The sequence below is a fragment of the Epinephelus lanceolatus genome, chromosome 10 (assembly GCF_041903045.1).
Source record: "Epinephelus lanceolatus isolate andai-2023 chromosome 10, ASM4190304v1, whole genome shotgun sequence".
Taxonomy (NCBI): domain Eukaryota; kingdom Metazoa; phylum Chordata; class Actinopteri; order Perciformes; family Serranidae; genus Epinephelus; species Epinephelus lanceolatus.
Window position 1 is genome coordinate 43,551,087 of NC_135743.1, and position 25,075 is coordinate 43,576,161.

General features: G+C 40.1%; 2 protein-coding genes across 4 annotated transcripts in view; one reads left to right on the forward strand and one right to left on the reverse strand.

The window, feature by feature from the left end:
- Positions 1-2,022, reverse strand: part of ano10a (anoctamin 10a) — a 101,583-nt gene extending 99,561 nt beyond the window's left edge. Inside the window, exon 1 of one of the 2 annotated variants that reach the window (XM_033638263.2) lies at positions 1,786-2,022. The gene's annotated coding sequence lies outside the window, so the exon portion shown is untranslated. The remainder of the gene's footprint in view (positions 1-1,785) is intronic. The other variant, XM_033638262.2, reaches the window with a different exon arrangement.
- Positions 2,023-2,258: 236 nt separating this feature from the next.
- Positions 2,259-25,075, forward strand: part of abhd5a (abhydrolase domain containing 5, lysophosphatidic acid acyltransferase a) — a 54,776-nt gene continuing 31,959 nt past the window's right edge. Inside the window, exons 1-4 of one of the 2 annotated variants that reach the window (XR_013492243.1) lie at positions 2,259-2,332; positions 6,799-6,879; positions 21,190-21,275; positions 22,369-22,744. Coding sequence is in view for 1 of the 2 variants with exons in the window: in XM_033638136.2 (XP_033494027.2) it covers positions 2,301-2,332; positions 6,799-6,879; positions 21,190-21,275; positions 22,369-22,744 (575 nt within the window). In the remaining variant the exon portion in view is untranslated. The remainder of the gene's footprint in view (positions 2,333-6,798; positions 6,880-21,189; positions 21,276-22,368; positions 22,745-25,075) is intronic. The other variant, XM_033638136.2, reaches the window with a different exon arrangement.

Below are 25,075 nucleotides of genomic sequence, written 5' to 3' on the forward strand. Positions count from 1 at the left end.
CAGGGTGCTTAGTTCCACTCTTCCACTATGCCCCTGCCCTGAGTCATTCAGGGTCTCACCAGTACTGTCAAGATATCCTTACACTTCTCTAAACTGTGTGACTGGGTGATAGATGCACGAATAACATAGCTGCTGGAGGGGAAAATACTAAACACCAATATGCCAATAGCAACATCAACTGCATACCTAACTTGATGCTTAATTTTACAGTCTGGTATAATCCTGTATCCTGTCAGGACCTGCACACCCATAGTCCACCTGCACAGGTATTAGCACTTTTTTTTTCTTGAGCAGACCACTTCTTGGGACAAAATGAATATCTACAGAGTGCTTGACTCTCACTCTCCTTTTATTTGGGAACTTAAGACAACTTACACCTTTATCAATTCCATTACATTGTTTGTTGACCTCATATAAATCTCACTATAGCAGAACTGCAGTCTACGCAGAGAACTAATCAGCTGGAACTGGAAACACCTGCGTGGCTGTGCAAGCTATTTCCAAATTAAAGTTCACAATCTTTTGTTATGACAATTAATTTCACACATTTTTTTCTGGAAGGGACTATTCAGAAAGAATATGAAAGACTTTGGTGTCACATGGTCACATACAAAACCAGCAAAGAAAAAGGAAAAATTCAATTGTTTAAGTTTGATTGTAAGATGATTTTCCACTTGCGGCTGGATTCTGCAGAACAGAGCTTTTTTACAGCACACATTTAAACCTGTCATAGTAGCAAAAGCAAAGGTGGAATTGATCTCATGATCCATGGCAGTTTTCCAATAAACCATGTCTGTGGGATCACATCACATCACATCACATCATATAAAAGATGTGCAATGGCTAGTAAAGAGTTTCCAACAACTTATGAATGGATAGAAATAGATAAGGAAATTTATGTTATGTAACAACTGACTTTTTCTCTGAGACATGCTATTAAAAAATGTGAAAAATACTGGAAAAAATCTAAATCTTACCTGGCTTTGAAGTGATCTTTTATTTATCTGCGTATCTTGTCTGGTAAATTTTGCTTTATTCCCCTCCGTATTAAGACATACAGGATGGACTATAGCTTATTAATAAGTGGAATATTTCTCCCTCCTTAAAAATACTGAGGCTTTCCATTAATCAAAGTCATGGATCATAAGGACCTTTGTGATCTTAAAGGACCATCATGGTCTTGAAGGACCCATTATCCTTGATGTCCCTACCCATTGTCTTTGGATATTTCTGCTTTTTTTTAAATAAATAAAAATGCAATTAAAAACAAAATTAAGATCAATGACTAAGATCTTAGATCAACTTCGATTAAGAACAATGCCAGAGCCTTGGGACACCTCATTTAATTGAGCCATCATAATTACACCTCGTTTTTTAATGCTATAAGTCAAATTAAGTCAAGGTTTATGTCTGCAATAATTATGTACTCCTTACAATGAACAGACATACGTTTATGGTTAGGATATAGCCTACTTGATAAACTATACGATATTAAATAACTGTATAAACCTTTTTGTATATCTAAAGCTATCAATGACTTTGGACCGTAATATAAAGTTGAATGAACGTGGGAAATGCCTTTGCTGAGAAAGACAAGCTTTAAAGCAAACAACAGTATTTCCAACATTTAAGTTACTTGCAGCTTTAATTCGTAGAACACATGATGTAGCTGACATGTTAGTTTCCCAAAAGCTGTCAGCGCAAACAAAACAATCTGTGTTGCGTGTAATGTGCACAACTCATTGACAAAAGAGAACTATTAATATAATTTACCAATCTACTCACCAGTTCTGTCCTCCGCTGAGCTGCGACGTTTAGGAAATGTTTAGAAAAGCTACTTCCGCAATGCCTCAAGTCTGTAGCCGGGTGCGCTTGTTTTGTCTACAGGGATGCTGCGATGGGCGTAGGCAGAAGCCGTTAAGATGTAAAGGAACCGCTCGGTTATCTCAAACAACAAATAAACCAGTCTTCAGTTATATTGGTGCGTTAGTTATCGATCGAACATTCTACACTAAAATGACATCGCTGTTGTTAAGTTCTACTTCTTCATGAATCAAGGAACAGTTTAGTTCATCACACATTCACTGCCCTCGTCGCTCTTCTGCTCCGTCTCCCCACACAGAGTGCCCAAAGGGGGACTCAGACTATGCTGTTCTGAATAACCGAAAGGTACATTTCAACTACTCCGAATTTACGAGGGTCCAGTTTGTGGCAGAGCGCGCCCCGGTACTCCGAAGAACAATTTTCGAACGCACACTCAATGTCACAGTTTCTCTTTCCACGTGACAAGGTGTTGGAGTATGGCCGAGCAGGCAGGCACAGCGAACAGAGGGTAAGTGTGTAAAGTTACTGCTCTGTTAGTAATTCTGTACAGGAATGCAAGGGACGTTCAGTCATTTCTGTGATCTTCTGGAAAATACCTGCATGTTCTTGCCATACACCTGTCAAAGTTAAGTTGTCAAAAGTCAGGTTCTACTTTAAAGTTCAGGTAAGCACAGAACGTTAATAACATGGTGCCCTGAGGCCTATAAAGTGTTGTCAGATACAACAAGGTTTGCACATCCTGTATCTAGAGAAGTACTAGATAGTAGTTTTGCCTCTTTGACCGGAGTAATGTTACACTTGTAAGTTTAAAAGTGCATGTTTTACAGAGGATGGCATCATGTATCCAGGGCTGCCCCTGACCAAGCGAAATTTTATTTGGATCCCCCCCCCATCCCAAATGTATCATAGGTACAAAATGACCGTACAACAACATGCCATTTAACTTGACAACCTTTATTAGCATTAACAAATGTACTGTAGATATAGTAGTTTGGCTGTATTACATTATTATTATTATGATTATTATTATTATTATTATTATTATCATCATTATTGTTGTTGTTGTGTTGTTATTATTATGTACAGACTACAGTCCTAAGAAAACATACTAATTCAGGATCAAACAGACTGGTATTTCAAACTTTACATTCAAGTTCAGTTCCCTCTGTCAACAAATGCATCAGTTACACTCATTTCAATCAGTATTTCTCTGTCTCCTCAAAAGCTGACTGTTATGAATTAAATTCACCAACAGATGGCGACATTTACCTCCATAAAAATAGTCGAAAACTTATAGTAACAACATAGGCTAAATTGATAGGCTATAAACTTTAGCCAATATATTATATATTGGCTAAAGTTTATAGCCTATCAATATATACGACCACCAACTGGTCATTTTACCACTCCATTTCATCAGAGGTGAATGCATAGGTCGTTAACAAGACATTAAATAAATGTTAACCAGGGCTGCTGGAAAAAAAAAAAAATTCTCACTTGTCTGTTTAACAAACCACCATAAAATGCATCTCTGGACTTCAGCATGAATTTCTTTGAGCAAGTCACAGTTATGAGCCTACTAGATACTGAAGAGCATCATCGGCTTCAATTCAAATTGATGACTGCTACCCTTGACCTAACCTAACAGTAACCATGGATACCAAAGCCTGCCCTGCACCAGGCCAAATTAGTCCATTACTGTGGGTGCCTTCACACCTAACCTGTTTGGTTCGGTTAAAACGTAATCAGGTCTGTTTGCGCGGTTATTATGGTTTGTTTGGGCTGGTTAGAAAGCTGTTGATCGAACCCTAGAACAGACCAAATAACTGAAGCGAGACCGCTCATAAAGGTAGGCCTAGGTCTGCTTCCAAACGGACTCTTCTTTCACAACACAAACGTACCGCACAAGAGTTTGTGTTGTGAAAGAAAACAATCAAATAAAAAAGCCTTCAATGGGAGCTGAGACTTGGTGTGTGGTACTTTTTCTCCGTTTTTCATAACTTTTATATATATGTATCCAGCACCCACTCCAAATGAACCTTGGGATGTGCGTGTTTTTTGACTATTTTTAAAGAAAACGATCCAACCACAGGATTTTATGATAGCAGATATGTGGTTTTAGCAGCAGGTAAACCAATAATAAATCTTTCTGTTGATTATAAAATCTTTCCGCAATCTCATATTTGATGCTGATAAAGGCCACGTATATACCTTAACCTTTTTATGCTAATGCATACATATAACCATGGTAACACATATGCACGTTAGTGAGGGTATTTTCCCTGATTAAGGCAAGACATGGCAGGCAAAAACATTGATTTTTCATGCAGTGGCCAATTTTGAGATTTTGGGGTAGTTTACTCCTTGAATATGTATTCTTTCAAACTGCTATAAAGAAAACATTCAAATTATACATTTAGATGTTTATTTTATTACATTTTGTCTACTTGTATTATGTTATTATTTAAATCTTTGAATGCCGTTTTCTCAAAATGAGTTTTTTTTGTCATACACCAAGTCTTTTCATTCCCAAAAATCGATTTTTTTTTTAAGGACAGTATATTTTGATTTTCTAGGTTATAAAAGCAGATATCCTTAAATGCCTCTGTAATTTTTTTTCATCTTATATGTAAACAAAATGAAAAAAGAATTTTGCACCTGGCTTTATCAGATGTTCAGATTTATCTTACGGAAATATATGCAAATAAGTGCATATTTAATGAGACAGTGCCTAATTTGTAGGGGTGACCCCGAATAGTCGATGATTCGGTGATTCGATTCGGAGAAGTCTGATTCGACTGCCAGTCTCGCCGTCGAATCGTTGCAAAATGTGGTTATGAAACAAGACCGTACCATTCTGACGATATGGGGGTGCTCACTGCTGCTGAACATCTTGATTTGACATAGAATGTATTTGTTTTCTAGTAATTCATAATATATAGCCTATTTTGAACGGGATACGTGTTGTGCGAGTGAGGCCGGGAGTGCGGCCGGGAGTGGGGATTTCAGCACCACGGACAGCGCACGTAAAAACACTTGACAAGCGTCTCCTTTTAAATGTGTTTGCTGCTAGAGAAATTATACATAATAAATGAAGACAGTGACATATTTTCAATAAAAAACAATGAGTTGAACGTTCATTTCAAGCTTTTGTAGTACAACGAATTTCAGAATTGTGCGAGTGCGGCCGGAGAGCAGGTGGCAGTGTTTGATGCAGGAAACAAGATATGGACTTGAAAATCAGTTTTGGAGTGGGGGTGGTTTGGAACAGCGTTGTTTCAGAACGGTGGTGTTTCAGAATGGAGGGCTGTCATACCTTGATGAAGTGAAAGGAATGAAGGTAAAGATAAAATGATAACCCTTTTACTTTTATTATTATTATCTTATTATGCCAAGAAGAATTAAATTTGTGTATTTGGGTGTTGTAGCTCTTTTCTCTGGAGCGGAAACTGACGCAAATGAGCTCATTAATCAATGAGGGGGAAAACAACATGATTCACGATTAGTTGGCTAAAGGAAAAATCTGTCAAATCAGATTCGACTATGAAAATTCTTAGTCGGGGACACCCCTACTAATTTGCATAATTAAACATTAAAAATTTACATTACATACATTACAATACATACATACATTTTTTTTCATACTATTGTAAGTAATCAACTGAGGAAGTTTCATGATGATATTATTTTAAAATTTTACCCATTCACCTGTAGTGTCTCACCTTAAAAAGCTGTTAAAACTGCCATCATTTTATCTGACACCATGTACTTTGTCATTTGTTCATTAAGTCCATTTAAAAAGTGTCTGACAATATTTAGCCCCAAATCATTACTGTACAAGACGCCTTCTTTTCTTCCTGTCTCTATGTTAGTTATTATTCATAAGATGCTATTGATTTGCAGTCTAAAAATAGCCTACTAATAATTCTTACAATCAGTTATTCCTCTATGAGTTCTTTGTGAAACCAAATAACAGAAATATAAACACCTCAGAAGCATTAAAGGATGACTTTAGGATCGAAAATATTTATCGGGGGGTAACCACGGTAACCACAAAAGCATATGTTACCGTCACTGCGAATACCGCCCAGCCCCACCATCACTGTATGTCCATTAAAAGTGGTTATTTTTGACACAGACAGGCTCAGATTGTTATTGTAAGTGTCTGAATTGTATCGAATAGTATCTCTTTACTTTTCACTTGATCAGGTCTGTTTGTTATTGCCGCGTTAAGCAGAAGTCTGGTTCTGAAATATCATGAGATATCACTCATTTCAGGAAAACAACAGTGGAAACATGAGTGAGATCTGTAGAGAGTATAATAACCAGAGTGGTTTATTGAAATTGTATTTCTGTAACAAACAGACCGGGGGGTTTCTCTGTGAGACCTCTCACCCTGAAAAAAGGGCAAGGGGAGCTCAACACCAGCGGGAAGTGCTGGTGGAGAGATGTTGGCTCAAGAGTCCCACAAGATGCTGAGGTACTGGACACTGAAGAGATGTTGTCGTCATCTACAAATGAAGTCCTATTCTCAGCAGGGATGAGCAGAACCGGCAGTAGCATGTAGGCTGTTGGAGTGGGAATCTCGATGTTATAGATCTTAAGCTCTGGCTTACTGTCATTGCAGCATTATGTCAAACCATCAGAAGTGATCTCACCACTACTGGTGTCTAAATTTGGCTGCTAAATAATGCTCTCTGCATGGTCTGCACCCAGGCATGATGAGGTGGGCAAATCGCCATCACTAAGGATAGCAGACATAGTGTGTGCTGCTTTATATACCGTTGGTCCACACGTATTCAGGTAGCGGGTCCCAATTGGCCGACTACGTTTCATTGGAGAATGTGTGTTTGTGGTTTGAGGGGATTATTACCCATCCATCAGTCCAGTATGGTGCAGAGCCTGTGTGAGATGGAACTACTTTCTCATCAGTCACTATTCTTTGCTTTTTGTTTCATTTTGTCCTCGCTACAGGGTCATTCAGAGAATGCTTTCTGTTGTTGGTGCTCACAGTCTGCTCAGCACTTTGTGGGGCTATGTGGACTCCACAATAAGGTAAGTTCAGTCTTTGACCACCCACATATTGAGGCAGACCCGGCAGGCCTGTGGTGTAACACTCAAAGAACTAAATCCCAGAGGTTTGCCTCTACCCTGGAAATTCAAACAATAGAGTATGAAAAAAGTATTGACATGGGCAGGGCTAGGAATGGGACTAAAGTGGAATCAACACTATACGTCTGGTGTAGGCTCTGCGTAGAGGCGCACACTATGCTGTAGCCTACACCGTAGTCTGACGTGCACCTCCGTATTTTTGTAACCATAAATCAGCCTTTTGGAGGACTTCCTGTGACGTCATGGACAGGCTTGCGGCATAGTAACTGAGCTCTACTCGACAAAACTATAGAAAAGAGTGACAAATACAATACTTTGACGCTGAAACGTAAAAAGAGTATCCATGAAATATGAGTTCCTCAGCTGGACAAAGGAGAAACAAAGAAGAAAACAAACTGAACATGCCGAGCCATGCCAACCTAAACACAGCTGGCAGTAACACGTGTCAATCAGATTCAACAATACTGGAAGAGCTGAGGAAACTCAGAAAAGAAAATCAGGACGGGCACAACCACACCAAAATGGCCCTTAACTGTCTGGACAAACTGTTTCCGACATAAAGAATCAGTTGGTGGAACATGGAGAGAGAACTGGAAATCTTGAGGACAGAGTCAGCATGGCCGAGGACACTGGGATGCGCCACCATAGGGCACTGATGTACCTGCTGCACCGTGATATAAACCTCTCAGCAAAATGTGATGATCTTCAAAACAGACTCAGATGAAATATTAGGATTTTTAAAATCCCAGAAGGTAGTGAGGGCAGAGATACAGTATGGTGGGATTTGTTAAAGACCTACTTCAGAAGGAATTCAAACTATCACCAGATATGGACATTAGGATTGAACGGGCACATCTTTCACTGGTGGCCAAGCCTAAGGATTCAGCAGCCACCCCGAGATCGATAATAGTGAGATTCCTGGACACAGCGGTAAAAGACATGATCATACAACAAGCATGGAGCCAGGGGCCAGTTCTCTTTCAAGGCAAGCTGATCTACTTTGATCAGGATTACTCCCCTGATTTACAGCAGAAATGGATGAGAGTCCAAGAAGTTATCAAGCAGCTTAAAAAAAAAGAAATACAGGCGAGGTGCTTGTACCCAGCGCAATTGAGGATTAAGCTGAACACCGTGGAGAAGACCTTTGTAACACTAGCAAGTGCCACTACGCTGCTGGAGGAGCTGGGGATTGACGTGCGCTGCGGGAAGAGGGAGCGCATCGAGGAGGAGCTGAGAGATGGATGGAGGAGCCAAGAGAGGAGAAAGAGGGAGGCAGTACTGACGCCAGCTGATCTCAAGGCTCTCATGCAGAGGGAAGACTGAAGTGACTTTACCACCAAGGTAGATTAAAGGGAAATTCCGGTTTATTTCAACCCGTCTCCCATCGTCCTAAATTTGTTTCAAGTCACTAGTGACATAGAAATAATAGTTAGCATGTTAGCCGTTAGCCTAGATACAGCCGTAGCGTCAGACCTGTTAAAACTTAATTGAACAGGCATCCTTTCCAGTGCAAAGTTAGTCCACTAAACAAGCTTTTTCTCCACAAAGACTGCCTCATATCATTAGGATAAATGTCAGAGAACATATAGAAAACGACATGTAAACGTGTTGTCTTACCTTACCGGTGTGGTGCAATGTTTGTTGTTTACCATTTAGCTAAGGCTGCAACCGGTCCCATTCCTTGCAACAGAAGTATTCCTCTTCTGTGGGCATTGGGGTACAGCATTCACAGGTAACGTTACACCACCGATCTCCAGAGCTAAAGCCTTGCAGCAGCCATTCCTCTTCTGTCGTCCTCTAACGTTACCTGTTGTGCCTCTCTCTCTCCTCCTCCGTTCTTTAATTTCACGAAGCTCTTTGTCAGTGTATTCTGGCTCAAATAAATAAGGGCGGCCATCGCCTCTCGATGTGGAAAGCCTATATACTAACATTCCACATTTAGGTGGTCTTCAGAGTTGTTGTCTTACCTTACGGTGTGTTTACCATTTATCTCTGCTTCCCAAAGCGCGGCCAAAATATCGCGAGAACAAGCAGCGATCTCATGTCGTGCCTGAAATCTCGCGAGAACAAGCCGCAGCAGCTGCAAGGCATACTGGACAGTAGCCTGAAAGGTTCATTCATATATTTTATGAAAGATTTATAGAATAATGGCTGACTTTTTGCCAGACTTCGACTTTGTGGAGGAGGAATTTGATTTTGCAGAGTTTTATGGCCCCCCTTATTTATTTGAGCCAGAATACACTGACGAAGAGCTTCTTGAAATTGAAGAACGGAGGAGGAGAGAGAGAGAGGCACAACAGGTAGAGGACGACAGAGGAGGAATGGCTGCTGCAAGGCTTTAGCTCTGGAGATCGGTGGTGTAACGTTACCTGTGAATGCTGTACCCCAGTGCCCACAGAAGAGGAATACCTCTATTGCAAGGAATGGGACCAGTTGCAACCTTAGCTAAATGGTAAACAACAAACATGGCACCACACCGGTAAGGTAAGACAACACGTTTACATGTCGTTTTCTATATGTTCTCTGACATTTATCCTAACGATATGAGGTGGTCTTTGTGGAGAAAAAGCTTGTTTAGTGGACTAACTTTGCACTTGAAAGGATGCCCGTTCAATTAAGTTTTAACAAGGTCTGTTTAAGGTCTGACGCTACAGCTGTATCTAGGCTAACGGCTAACATGCTAACTATTATTTCTATGTCACTAGTGACTTGAAACAAATTTAGGACGATAGGAGACGGGTTGAACTAAACCGAAATTTCCCTTTAAGGACGTTAATTTCACCCCCCCCCCCCCCCCCCCCCCCAGTCTTGACAAATGCTCCTTTCAGCCATCCTTATGCCAAGATGAGGTAAAAAGTTAACATAAGATAATAACTTTGACAATAATATAAAACGGCCGACGAGATTGTTTTCAACTTTATTATAAGCAAGTAGCCACAGCTAAACAGATAATCTTTTCGACCTACAACTCCCCCCAAAGATTCATCAGGTCCAGCGGCTGCCAACCACTTGTCACAGGGACTCTTTTGCCAAACCAACCTGCAGCCTAATATCACCGACGTGTGAGGACCACCTAAAGGACACCGCCACCAGGCTCCACCGTCCCTCACCGCTGCATTCCAGTTTGTATCACCCTGCTGGAAGGCCGTAAAGCGAAGCGGGGAGTCACAAAGCGATAGTCCGGTGACCTCAGGAGAAACGTCCGCCTGATTTGCTGCTAAGAAAGGAGGCAAAGAATTTCCTTCACCTGATATAGCCACTGTGCAGTGGTAAGAGTTGATGTCGAATAGAAGACTTAATTATCTTGATCTCAATTTAGGTTTCCTTAGGTAAATGGTTTTGCGCATCCCTGCGTTCCCAATTTATCTATAGTCACATACTCTCTCACTATCGCCAAACTAAATAACTTACACAAGTGTTACTTCTTGTTTTAATCCATTTATACTTACTAAGGATAGACCGATACATCGGCCGGCCGATATATCGGGCCGATATTTGAGTTTTTTACTTGTATCGGCATCGGCCGATACGCGCGTGGGTTTGCGGATTTATTTTTCCCTGGCATGATTTACAGACAGGCATCCACGGGCAGCTCTGTGTTGCCGGAAGACCCTGCAGCGCACATGCAGCGAATCCTACTGTGTACAGTAGTTGTTGTTTTGTTTATGCTTCAGCTTAAATATTTGTTTATTTTATAAAGACATTACTGGAAGATTTAAGAGCACTGAACTCTTTTTTTTATTTGAATGTATTATAATAATAATAATAATATTCTACCTGTTCTACCTCAACTTTCCATCTTGTTTTAGTATTTTTTACTGTTCAATGAATGTTTCTTATTTTAAACTTGAGACCTGTAATATTTGTTATCATTGTGTCATTTTTTTGATGTAAATAGAGGGAGCAAAAGCAGTATCGGCCCCAAATATCGGCTCAAGAAAATCGGCAGTCCATAATCGGTCATCGGCTAAGGGTGATGGAAAAAAATCGGTATCGGCATCGGCCCTAAAAAAATCCATATCGGTCTATCCCTAATACTTACGGTTGATTTTGTGTTTTTTCATATCATCCTCATTCATTTACTCAGTTGTTACATATTTAGCATAAATAAATCTTCATTTATCGCCAAGTCGTTGTCTGTGTATATCTCTTTTGAGCAGGAATTAAAATCATTGTATGGAGAATTCATAACCCAGATATTGAGATTGATTCATTATTGATAAGCATGCTGACGAATTAATAATTGGTTTACAGAGTTATCAATTTGATACTTCGCTTCCCTCATTAGGAGGGTGGTGCCCCAAACTTTATTACGAGTGCAAATATTCTAGGTGTTACCCCTACATCAGGATGATGAAGGCCAGTATGTTATGGAGATTGGCACAATTGGTGAAATAAAAATAACCATATTGAACGTCTATGCCCCTAATGGAGACTGTCTACATTTCTTTAAAAAAGTTGCAGCTCTACTGGCAGATAACAGTGAAGGAATTATACTAATGGGGGGCGACTGTAACTGCACATTAAACTCAAAATTGGACAGGCTACCTACAATAACAAAGTCTCAGTCTAAAATGTCTAAGGGGTTATCAAATGTGATGAAAGAGCTTGGGCTAGCGGATGTATGGCAGCATTTCCACCCTAATGAAAGAGACTTCACTTTCATGTCCCAAGTACACAGTTAAGTTATTTGAGGATTGACCTTTTTTGTATATCAAAAAATGAATTATATAGAATAAAAGAAAGTAAAATTGAGCCAATCACGATCTCAGACCATGGTCCAGTTACTATGAAAATTCACTTAGGGTTTGACAATCACTTCAGGTACTGGAGACTTAATGTCTCATTATTATAACAAACACAAATATTAAGCAAGAAATAGGAGGAGCTCTATCTGAGTATTTTGCAATAAATGATAATGGTATTGTCCCTCCCTCGGTTTTCTGGGATGCCAGTAAGACCACGGTAAGAGGAAAGATTATTTCCATAGGATCCAGAATAAAGAAACAAAGGCTTGCAAAACAACAAGAATTGGAAACTGAAATAAAAAAATTAACAAGGGAACACAAACAACATGGAAAGGAAGATGCACTTAAAAAAACAATTAGATGAGGTTCTGACATACAAGGCAGAGGGAGCCTTTAGGTATATTAATAGAAAATATTATGAAATGGGTAATAAAGCCAGCAGGTTGCTGGCCTTTCAACTTCAAAAAGCCCAATCTAACCATACAGTCCCTAAGATTAGAAATCCTGAAACCAACCATGTTGAGAACCATCCTGCCAAAATATCAGACTCATTTGAATCACTTTATAAACAGTTATATAAGGCTGAAAAACTTGAATTTAAGGAATTTTTTAAGAACCCTTAAAATGAACAAGCTGTTGAATGAGGAAGCAGCAACCCTAATACAACCCATTACAGAGTGTGAAATTAAAGAAAGTATTGCCAAACTTAAAAACAACAAACACCAGTCCCCGCACTTATGAAATGCCTGCATGAATATGGATCAGTGTCTGGATATAAAATTAATGAAAATAAATCAGATGCCATGATGATCTATGGGACCTGGCCCTTACAATTAGATGAAAATGTCTCCTTCCGCTGGTCTAAGCAAGGATTTAAGTATCTTGGAATTATGATTACACCCAATCCCAATCAATTATTTGAGGCCAACTACAATAAATTAATTAAACAAATAAAAAGTGACGTGGCACGATGGGAAGTCCTTCCCCTCTCTTTATTTGGTAGAGTTGAGACAGTAAAAATGAACCTACTATCTGGACTTCTTTTTCTGTTTGAATCCTTACCTGTTAGAGTACCTGTATCCACTTTAAATATTTTAGACAAATTAGTCTCTACATTTATTTGGCAAAAGAAGAACTTGCCGAACTTTAAAAGTTATTATTGGGCTGCCCAAATAAATGCAGTAGTGATTGAGAACGACCGAGAGGCAATATGGACCCAGATAGAGCAGAGCTCAGCTAGAGGTGTTTCTTTGTCAGTATTACCTTTTATTAATACTAAGTCAATAAATAAAATCAAAATAGAGAATGAATAAATAAAACATACTTTAAAGGTTTGGACAACAGTTAAATAAATGCTCAAGGGAACGGAGTCAATTTCAAGGGCTATGATGATAGTGGGAAACATAGAATTCCCACCCTCCTTGTGGGATAGTGGGTTTAGACGGTGGGCAGACAAAGGTCTTCTTACAATTAACCAGCTTTTCAAAGGAACAGAATTTAAATTTTTCTCTCAGCTTCAAGAACAATTTAACCTTCCATCAGAGGATTGATATGAGTACCTCCAGATTAAAGATTATAGCCCCTTTTCCACCACATTTCCAGGAACTTTTATTACCAGGAATTTGTTTACCTGGGTAAAATAATTCCTGGTAACCTGTGTGGTTTGCGTTTCCACAGCACCTCAAAGTTCCGGAAAATTCATTTGAATTTAATTACTCTGCCAGCTTGGCTGGCTACAGGCTGGTAGAGAGTTAGGGCTGTTTGTTTAAAAGTATTTTATGGTCAAACTAAGTTAGTCTACATACAGACAGCTATCATTTGAGCTTATAACTAACAATTCACTATCAGTCAAACTAGCGTGCTGTCCTTGTGTAAGACTTAGTTTCGGTGGATGAGAGACTGTGGACGGAGCATATTGAATATCACTGTCTACATGTTTACATGTTCATGCTTGCTGAGCACATGTATTGATAAATGATTGGCTTCTTACTCACTAAGGGTTAATGTCACTTACAGTAACAAGTGTAGCTGCCATCAACTCCAGTCATTTTCAAGTTATCTTCACTTTGTTTCCACCGCGGCCGCTCAGCTGTTCACCAGTTACCGTGTCGCATTGGTGTGTGTGTGTGTGTGGAGGAGTTCAGCGCTGGCACAAAAGAACAGATAACGTTAGTGCTGATCAATACTACAGTCTTTAATAATTTAGCTCCGGGGCTAATTTAGTACTGGGTTTCGGTACACATCCTTAATCAAAACAGAAATGAAGTGGAGCTTGTAGAAATGAAATAAAGTTTTCAGGGGCTGCCCGTACCAGGAAGTGTGGAACGCTGCAGCGTGTGCTCCACCGATCAATGTTCCTCGGCAGCCCCGCCCCTCAAGAATTCCGGGTAATCTGAAAAGTCCTACCCCCCTACTAGGTACTATTTCCAGGGTAAATTTGGGGTTGAGGGAAAGTTTTTTTACCCAGGTAATTTCGGTGGAAACGCGTGGAGTTTTTTCAAAATTCTGGGTAATTGATAAAAGTTCCTGCAGTGGAAAAGGGGCTAATGTCACAATTCATAAAGAAAGGGAGATGGTCAGCAAAAAATCCAATGAAATAGAAGAATACTTTATTAGTGTTGTGGAGAAACATCTACCATCATAAAAACACACATCTTATACAAAAGGTTGACAACTGACATTTCACAAAATACAGACTACATTAAGGAAAAATGGTAATTAGAATTAAATGTTATAATTGAAGATACTAAATGGGTGGACATATTGGCAGGTTGCCATAAGGGAATAAATAGTCAATTGTGGAAAGAATTTGACTGGAAAATAAAGGTTAGATATTTTAATACTCCTTTTATAATTTCCTCAAAAAGATCCCACTGTGGCACTATGTTGGCGAAATTGTGGAAAAATAGGTGACACCATGCATATTTTTTGGGATTATTATGTTATTCAAGGACTCTGGGAGAATGCTAAAAAAGAAATTGATAATATTTTGAAGGTGGATGTCCCATTAGAAACAGTGTTGAATTGAATTTATTGAAGTATAGCCCCTTGAAATGTAGCATCTCATTTTCGAGGGGGTCCTAAGTACACAAGTAACACGTACATACATACATACATACATCAAAACAATATTACAAAACAAACAGTACACAAAAAACAGAAAAAAACAAACTACAATTGGATAAAACCAGATGCTTGCTCACCCTCTCCCATCCACACCCCAGTCCTCAAATGATATACAAAAGAAATTGAATACAATGAACTGAATATTGTACATAAATTATACGTAAATTAGAAACATGAGCAGGTTGTTTTAATAAAATAAAATAAAGATGACCTAAAGCAGTGAAAGGAGGTAATGGATCTCAAATAAGGAGGAAGATTATTCCAGTCAGATGGAGCTTTATATTGGAAAGACCTGTGACCAATCTCTTTGAGAACTCTGGGTACAAAAAAGAAGGGGTGTTGCATATGTCTGAGTGGATAAGAAGAATTATATGGAACAAGAAACTGTCTTAAATAAGAGGGACAGTTAGAGTGAATACAATTAAAGATGAACAAAACCCAGTGAAACTGTCTTCTAGATTTAAGCTGCAACCAATTAAGTGATTCGTACATGAAGCAGTGATGAGTTCTGTATGGACATTTCAAAATAAATCTACATAGGGAATAATAAACAATATTAAGGGGCTTGAGGTAACTGTCAAATGTGTTCTGGTGAACAATGTCAGCGTAGTCAGTGATAGGCAGAATGGGTCGAGAGATAATTCTTTTTCTAACATGAAAAGTAAAGCACTTGATAGAGTGATATGGTTGGCTGAGACATCCATAAGTTCTCTTAACAACAGAATCAATATGAGGCTTGAAAAAGAGTTCCGGGTCAAGCCAAAGTCCAAGATATTTGAAGGAGTTTACAGTCTCAAGAGGTGAACCATCATCAAAATTAATTTGCAAGTTGTGAAGATATGAGTGATTGTAACATGTGTGAAATAACATGCTGCAAGACTTCTTCATGTTTAGTACAGGTTTGTTGTTGATAAACCATTTTTGGACCAAGTTGAAGTCTGATTGTAGAGTATTCTGAATTTGTGATATATCAGTGTTAGATGTATAAATGACAGTATCGTCAGCATAAAGATGAACAGAACAATGAGAACATGGTGAACGTGGTAAATCATTAATAAAAATGGAAAAAAGAAGTGGTCCTAAGGTAGAACCTTGCGGAACACCCTTTTCAACAATCAAATAATCAGACTGAGAACCCTGAATAGCAACACACTGACATCTGTTATGAAGATATGAATTAAACCAAAAGAGAGCATGTTGTGAGAAACCAATAGAATATAGCTTGTCAAGGAGGAAGTAGTGGTCGACCATATCAAATGCTTTGGAAAGATCAAGATTGCACTGGTGACTTGGCCTTTGTCAAAGGAGGACAACACATCATTGGTGAATTTTAAAAGAGCTGTAGTGGTGGAATGCTTAGATCTAAAACCTGATTGGAATGGAGAAAGAATATTGAACAAGTTTAGGTACTGCGATAATTGAATAAAGATAAGTTTCTCAAAAATTTTGTCAGTGGAACAAATAATAGAAATTGGGCGATAGTTATTCACGTCAGTTGGATCTCCAGCTTTGAAAAGGGGAGTAAATCTGGCTCAGATTAAATTGGTCTGCAAGGGGATACATTAACACATCAGCAGCAATTTTAAGACATTTGGTATCTAAACCATCAGGGCCAGAGCTGCAGCTGTGTTTTAGCTCACGAATGGCATGAAAAACATCAATGGGCAAAATTTTTCTAAAGGAAAAAGACCTATTGGAAAAAATGGGGTTAAGGGAACAAGCTGTGTTATATGAGTTGTTGAATTAGGAACCACAGATGGATGAGAAATGTTGATTAAAAGCCTGAGAAATGAGTAGCGAATCAGAAATAATTTGATTGTTAAGATGTATCTGGTTTATGGGACTTTTGTTAGTTTTATTGAGAATAAGATTCAATTGATTCCAAAACTGTCTAGAATTATGAAAATTATGAGAAAGACTGTCTTTGTAGTAGTTAGATTTGCCATTCCTTGTTTCAGTTTTACACAAATTCCTCAGATATCTGTAGGTTTCCCAGTCAACAGGATTTTTGGAGGAGCGGTATTTGGACCAGGCTATATCCCTTTGTTTGAATAGGCTAACAAGTTCAGAACTGATCCAAGGTAAGTGTCTGCCTTTAACTCTGATTGTTTTCATGGGGGTATGTTTATCAATAGGGTTGGGTACCGAAACTCGGTAGTTTTTGTACTTGGTACCGATTCACGTTGGTACTACCGAGTACCGATTCACTTAAAATGAATCGGTGCCAGATTTCAGTACCTGAGGTGGAGGCGGAGCGAGAGCGCATGACTCGCACCTCAGACTCAGCAACAATGGCGACAAAAAAAATGTGCAGACAAAAGTTAACGTGCAGCACTGTTCCTAAATGTTCTCAATAAAATGTTGAAACTGAGAAGTTTAGACTTTAAAAGTACCAAAAAAAGGTACCGTTTGGTACCGGTACTGAATTCCAGATACCGGTACTGGTACCGTATCGGTTCAATTATGAACGGTACCCAACCCTGTTTATCAATGACATTTAATAATTCAGAATGAAAGAAATTCCAAGCATCTTCAACAAAAGGAATTACTGAAATCTGTCCCAATTAATAGCAATTATATCTTGGATAAAATTGTCAACATTAATATTCTTGCATTGTCTAAATCTAATGTATTTAGGTGGAGAGCTAGGGATTTTAATTTTCCAAACACAAAATATAATAGAATGGTCATTTAAACAGTCAGCCATAACACCAGATTTGATTATTCTTTCCGGATTGGTAACAAGTATCCAGTCTAACAGAGAGGAAGAACGAATATCAACTCTGGTTGGTTCGTTAATTAACCGAGTTAGATTTACACTGCTAAATAGGTTTCGATGATTGGAAGAGGAACGATCAAGCCAATTAATGTTGAAGTCACCTAGGATTATCATTTCATTGTGTTTCTTGAGAGAAGTAATAGTGGAAAAAATGCACATTGTAGAGTCACTTGGAGCAGATGGACGCCTATAAATGCTACCAATGGTTAAATATTTGTTTTCATGGAGACTAATGTTAATAAAAATACATTCAAAATTAAGTGGTTCTACAGTAGGAGTAACACGCTCAGCAACAAGATTTGCAGCAACATATGTGGCCACCCCACCTCCCCTAGAAGCTCTGTCAGCTCTATACAAAACAAAATTGTCAATTTTAATTTCATCATTACCAATGTTGCTATCTAACCATGTTTCAGATATTGTGGTGATATTAGGTTTGTAAAGAGTAACCAGGGTCTGAGGGAATCAATTTTAGAAGCGAGGCTTCTAATATTGAGATGAATAACTTTTAAACCTTTAACTGATTCAATTATGCCAGTGGAAACAATGAAAACACCAGGTCAAGAAAAACAAAAAAGTTGAGGGGAAAAGGTGACAGGGAGTGGGAGAACAGCAAATAACAGATGAAGAGACCACACAAACATGAAAGCACTCACACAAAAGCACATACAGTAACTAGACACAGACAGGACAAGTTGGTCAGACACAAAACAAGCACACACACAAACACAAACAAAAAAGAACAAAATGGCCAAACAATGGACCCAGGACCACATGGGCCCATAGGTTTTGGATAATAAGCCAAAACCACAATCAATCAGAACTGCTGATCTGCTTCATTGGAAAGTTTTATAAATGTAGCTTAGAGAACTCAAAATTAAAGAAACAAAAAACCAGAGCCTTATGAAATAAAGAAGGCTGCTGCTTATAAATAACTATGATGGCTGGATAACAAGACTCATCAGAAAACTTGTTGCAGCGCAATAACAGTTTTAATAAGAAGTGAAAGAAAAATCATCTGTACTGAATATAAACAATACAATCACAGCAGCAAAAAAAACCCCCAGAAAAAACAATGACAACAGAAGGCAGTATCAATGAACAACTTCAAAAGGCACTGACCGTAAAGCCAAAGAGTGTTGACTTGGAGTTATAGCAGGACGGTTTCACCAACTCCATGGCAGAAAGCAGACCGAAGCCAGCCATCAGTATCAGCAGAAGTTTAACGTTAAGTTGAAGAGTTCATGGAGGACTTCATAGGTGGCATGAAAGCGGTTTCAGCGTCTTTGTGATCGCTGAATTTTTGTTCATTGCCATCGACCCACACACACAAAGTGCAGGGATATCAGAGGGAATACTTTAATTTAAGCTCCCGGAGCCTGCGTTTCAGCGGGTTGAAGGACCGGCGCCTCCTCGTCAGGTCTGCACTGTAGTCGGGGTAAATGAAGATATGGTTCCCATTGAATATCAGCTCTTTATTTTCACGGGCGAGTCGAAGAATCTTTACCTTATCCTAAAAGTGCTGAAGTTTGGCAAGGGGAAGTTCTCCTGGCCTAGGAGTTGAGGGATCGAGCGGGCCATGAACCGGTGTATGTCGTAGCCTTTGGAGGATTCAGGTACTCTGACAAAGCGGAGATTGGCAGACCTTGTCCTGTTCTCAAGATCGTCAACTTTATCCATAAGGTAGGAGTTATCCTTTTCCAGTTGTTTAATCCGGGTGGAGATGATTATTTAGAAATGATGTGAGTAGGAAGCCATGAAATGCCACAAGTTCAGGAAGAAAAGGCAAGCAGACACCAGCTCAGAACAGCTTACTCACTCTGCAGCCGTATTTCCACCATTTTTGTTTTTGTTAGGTGCCATATCTAAAGATCAATATAATGCAGATCAGCGATATATTCTTAGAATTCTTTTACTGATTGCAAAGAAAATGACTGCAGTGAACTGGAAGACTGCAAAACCACCAAATGTATCTCAATGGAGGCAGAGACTGAAGAGTGTTTACATGATGGAAAAAATGACTGCAATTTTGCAGACGACTATGGACACTTTTGAGAGGAGATGGACTCATGTCTCACAATACCTGAACATTTGATGATGTGGGAAGGGGTTGTTGGGGTGGAGGATCAGGGATGGTGTGTTTTTGAGTTTCTCTGTGCATGATGGACTTGCTGCTCCTATACCTGTTTGTCCCCCCCCCTTTTTTTTGTAGTTTGTTTGTTTTGTGTTTTGTGTATATATATATATATATATATATATATATATATATATATATATGTATTTGCTGAGGTTGTTGTTTTGTTGTGTGAGGTCCTATGTCAGGAATTGTTTTTAATTGTTTTGTAAAATTAATGAAATATTTCAATAAAAAGTTTCAAAAAAAAATCAACCTTTTGACTTACCCAGTTATTCCTTTGTGCTGCAGAGGAGAGGAGACCCCCCTGCCTAACCACCCCCCAGTGGTTGGTCACAAAAGCTGCCACCATATAAGGCACCTGCCACCAGATCAACCAACAGCAAAACTTAATTGCAATAATAGGGTTTCAACTAGTCGGGAGCAGTTACTATGCACATTCATAACACAATATGTAGAAGTATCACAGGGTCTTGTTCACGAGGGAGGGTAGGTGGATCGGCGATTTGGCGGGGCGCCTGCAGCGATGTGGGTGCTGCGCTGGACTGTTGTGGTGAAGAGAGAGCTGGGTCAAAAGGCAAAGCTTTCGACTTACTGGTGCATCTATGTCCCAACCCTCACCTATGGCTTTGGGTAGTGACCGAAAGAAAGAAATTGCAGATACAAGTGGCCGAATTGAGTTTCCTGTGAAAGGTGGCTGGGCTCAGCCTTAGAGACAGGGGAAACCAAGGTGCTTTGAACACCGGAGAAAGCTCATCGTATAGCCGCTGGTCTTTCACGTCAAAGGAGGCCACTTGTGGTTTGGGCATCTGATCAGGATGCCTCCTAGGCGCCTGTGAAAGGTGTTCCAGGCATGTCCAACTGCTGGGAGGTCCCGGGGCAGGCCCAGAACACACTGGAGGGATTTTATATCTCATCTGGCCTGGGAACGCCGCCAGATCCCACAGGGGGAGCTTGAAAGCATTTCTGGGGTGAGGGACATCTGAAGTACTTGGCTCAGCCTGCTGCCCCTGCGGCCCAGCTTCAGATAAGCAGTTGACAAATGCATGGATGAATGCATGGATGAATGGACAGATGGATAAATGGATGTAGAATTCAAATACTTTGCACTAAAATGTCAGGACTCTGACCTGAATCCATTAACAGCACTACTAAATAACCGTACATTAGTGACAGCTTAAAGAACTGGTTGGGCGGTTTAGTTACTCTCTAAATCACAAGACTGTTTACAGTGCTGTATTGTTTTGAATAAACGTGAAGGGATCTATATATGTAAATCAACAGGTGATTTCCTTATCTTTTTGCAATTTTTTTTCTCCACCTGGACCTTAATGCTCTGCCTTTTCTTCTCTAATCATCACACTGTAACCTGTGACAGGCTGTTTTGCTAACATACCTTAAAGTATAGTCCCACACTGCAGTGACACCATTTCCCTTCTGTATTTCATATCACTCTGTCTGTGCAGGCAGTGCTGGATCCTCAGCTGGCTGCCATCATGGTGTCCCACCTCTCAGATCATGCTACAGACTGCAGAGGACATGATGCTTCGATGTAAGGATCAGCTTCTTTTTAGACTGTCATAATGTGGGAGCTTTATTAATGAAAACAGTAATTATTGTATGACACAACTTAATTTACTGCTAGTTTCGTACAGTGTGAAGACATCTACTGAATTGTGACACAGAGACGTGGTCTTGGCACTTGGGTCTTAAAGCATCATACTCAAACATGATGCCAAAGAGCAATTGGTCAAATCGACCAACCAACAACAAAACACAAATGACATTACATAAGAGTGAGGTAGTACAACTGTATCATTGGGTACGGTTGCATGATGGCTTCTCATTCAGAATGAAATAAATCTGAATGAAATCATTGGGAATTAAAGTTTTTCCGGGTAGTTTACATGAGAAATATTCATTCCGAATGACACTGGAGATCAGTGTAATCGCCTTTATTCGGGTCTGCGCAAGATTTGGGGCAGGGAAGGTTTCTGATTGGATAGCGGCGGATGTTACATGTTTACATTTACCAGAAGAAAACACTGTAGTCCTCTCTCTGGATAACAAGATGCTTGACGACGCTATTCTTAGTGCCTTTTTCTAGCTTGTTTTGCTTATATTCTTGAAGCAGCAGTACGACAACAACCTTGTTCTGCTAATGCTTCGTCTGTTGAGGAGGAGAAGAGAGGTAGAAGACCGTGCTGTGGCGAATGGAAACCGGTGAGTGCAACGAGTCCGACTGCTCTATCTCAGCCCGTTGCTATGCACGCTATATATGTCATCGCACCAGAAGGGCAAGGAAACGAGCATGCGCAGAAAGACCGGAATGAACTTAAAGAGGAATGAGCATTTACATGCACACAAAATTCTTTCATTCGGAATGACAAACGGAATAAACCACCCCCTTTAATCGGATTTAATTTTCCATCGGAATGACCATTTTTCAATCGGAATGACCGTTTACATGACCACTTTTAGTTGGAATGGCCTTTCATTCCAAATGAAAGTGGAATTAAACTGTCCATATAAACGTACTGAATGACCAATTTCTGTTTTTCCCTTTCAATTAAAAGAAATTATCACACCGTTTTTTATGTTCTTTTTTAGTATACTTCCTTGCACTTCTCTTTTTTTCTTTTCAGGTGTGAACAGCACGTTCTTCAAACAGTATGTCCCCATCTCCAACAGTAACCTGCTGTGGACCCTGACCTTTAATAGGGACCATGTCAAGCACAAATCCCCCATGGTTCTGCTCCATGGGTTTGGAGGTGGTGTGGGCCTTTGGGCTCAGAACCTGGATGCTCTCTCTCAGCATCGGCCTGTCTTTGCCATGGACCTGCTGGGCTTTGGACGGAGCAGCAGGCCTCTGTTCTCCACAAATGCCCAGGAGGCAGAGGACCAGTTTGTTGAGTCTATAGAGCAATGGAGGGCTAAAGTTGGTCTGGAGTCCATGATACTGCTGGGGCACAACCTGGGAGGATACCTGGCTGTGTCATACTCCATTAAATATCCTGGCAGGTGGGTGAAGATCTCGTTTATTGTTATGTGGATGTTATGTTACTTAGATTTCGTTTATCATTTGTAATGTGTTGGGTTGTGTTGTTTTTAATTTAGAGTTAGGGTTAGAGATCTTTTATTCTTTGGTACTGATTTTGTTGATCTGAGCTGCATTTGGTGTGATAGATTTAATAGCAATGGCAAAGCAACAGTGGAGTTTATTCAGCAAAATAGACTTTTGGAATGACTTAGAGAGGTGGAAGTATGAGATTAAGCCAGGCTGTTTTAAGAGACTCATCTTTAAAGCCACAGTGTGTAGGAATTTCTCCCATCTAACGTTGAAATCATATATTGTATTCAAACAGATGGCGCACTCTAGCGCCTCACTGTTTCAAACACGTATTGCAACAACAGCAGCCGCTGTGTACCAAAAAGCTATGATAACACTGATGAAACCATGTCACCCGATACTACATGGAGTATTCATTCAGGCTCCTACACAGACACACACAACGCGAGTTGACAAACCCCCTCCTCACCATGCTGGCTGTTTACAACGTAGGACTGTTGGGGCGGATGTAAATTGAAACAAACCAATCACGTCTTGTCCTTTGACAACTGACAAGTGGCTCAACCTCACACACCTCATCCCTCTCCTCGCATTACTGCGCCGCTAACAGCTGTTAGTGGCCAGCGGCACTACTGCCGCATAACAAAGTCCCACTCTTTGAGCATAATGCAGGATCATGTATTATGCAGCATCACGGGAGACGGAATCCTCGTCGCCAATAAAATGCAAAAGGGAATCAAAAAGGCAGCGTGACCGGCGAATTAAAAAAACAAGGGTCAGCATTGGGGTAGCCTTTCCCAGGTGGAGAGAGCTGCTGAAGGAGAAAGGTAATACAATCACAGGCCAGCGCTCACAGCAGCTAACAGCAGCTAACAGCGGTGCAGTGATGCGAGGAGAGGGATGAGACTGTTAGCGACTGGCCGCTAACAGCGGCTAACAGCCAACAGCGGCGCTGGCCTGTGATTGCATTACCATTCTCCCTCAGCAGCTCTCTCTACCTGGGAAAGGCTACCCCGATGTGGGCCTTTGTCTTTTTAATTGGCCAGTCACGCTGCCTTTTCTATTCCCTTTTGCGCTTTCTTGGCGACAAGGATTCCGTCTCCCATGATGCTGCATATGCATGATCCTGCATTATGCTCAAAGAGTGGGACTTTGTTTCAAATTTGCCAGGGTAGTAGCGAAGCGCCTCTTGCTCCTCTCCTTTGGCTCCTCAGTCACGCAGTGCTGGCCTGGCTCTCAAAGAAAATGCCGAAGGCGGTGCTGTATGTCCCTTGCTGGCGGGTGTATTCTCAAGATGGCGAAACGTAATGGAACCCCACAGACGACTTACCCGCACAATGTACAAACAAATCCGAAATTCTCCTTTTATGAGAATAAGTCAGATTATTGGTGGAGGTAATAGTACACCAGTGATGACATATTTATGAATGCAGACATCAGTTTTTGCCAATAAAATGTTACACAATGTCCCTTTAAGGCACTAGGTCCCAATCCCAATTCCTATCTTAACCCTCAATCTTAATTCTCAAACTCAACCCTCAATCTCACTAGCCCTCAAAGCCAAGTGTTAAGGCCTATCTTATGACTTTAAAATGGGACACCTCTCAAAGGCAAATACATCTTAAGACTGTGGGGGGCCAAAACTCTGTCCAGTCTGTCAATTCAAAGAAGAAGAAATACACATCATCAGTAGTCGTCAATAAAAAGATGTGACGTTTTTTTTTTTCCAACACTTTATTTCAGTTCTTGTACAAACACAACAAATATGCCAGGGTTAAGAGGTTTCAGCAGCTCAAACCATTAAATTGTTTACATATTTTCAGAGTCTTTATAGTTTTGGAGTGCTGAATGGTTTCCAAGTATTGCTGCATTTCATTCATAAAAATGTTGAACAAGGGTTTTCTGTTACAAAATTTACTCTTATGAATATGGAATTTCGCTAAGATCAGGGGTCCGTTTCACAAAGCAGGTTCAACAAACTCTGAGTCTAATTCTGAACTCTGAGTTGATCTACTCTGAGATAGGAAACTCTGAGTTTCCGGTTCCAGAACAGCTGATTTGAATCAGTTTAAGCAACTCGGAGTAGTTTCACCTGGAGTTGAGCGCGTGCACCACAACTATAAAAAGCCAGCATCAATGGAGCCCCGATTCGACGAGTCACCATGGCAACGGGGACGGGGAGGGCTGCATTTTTCACCCCACTAGAATTAGAAATCTTAATAATAATACATTTTATTTCTTAGGCGCCTTTCTGTCACTCAAGGACACCTTACAATGGATAA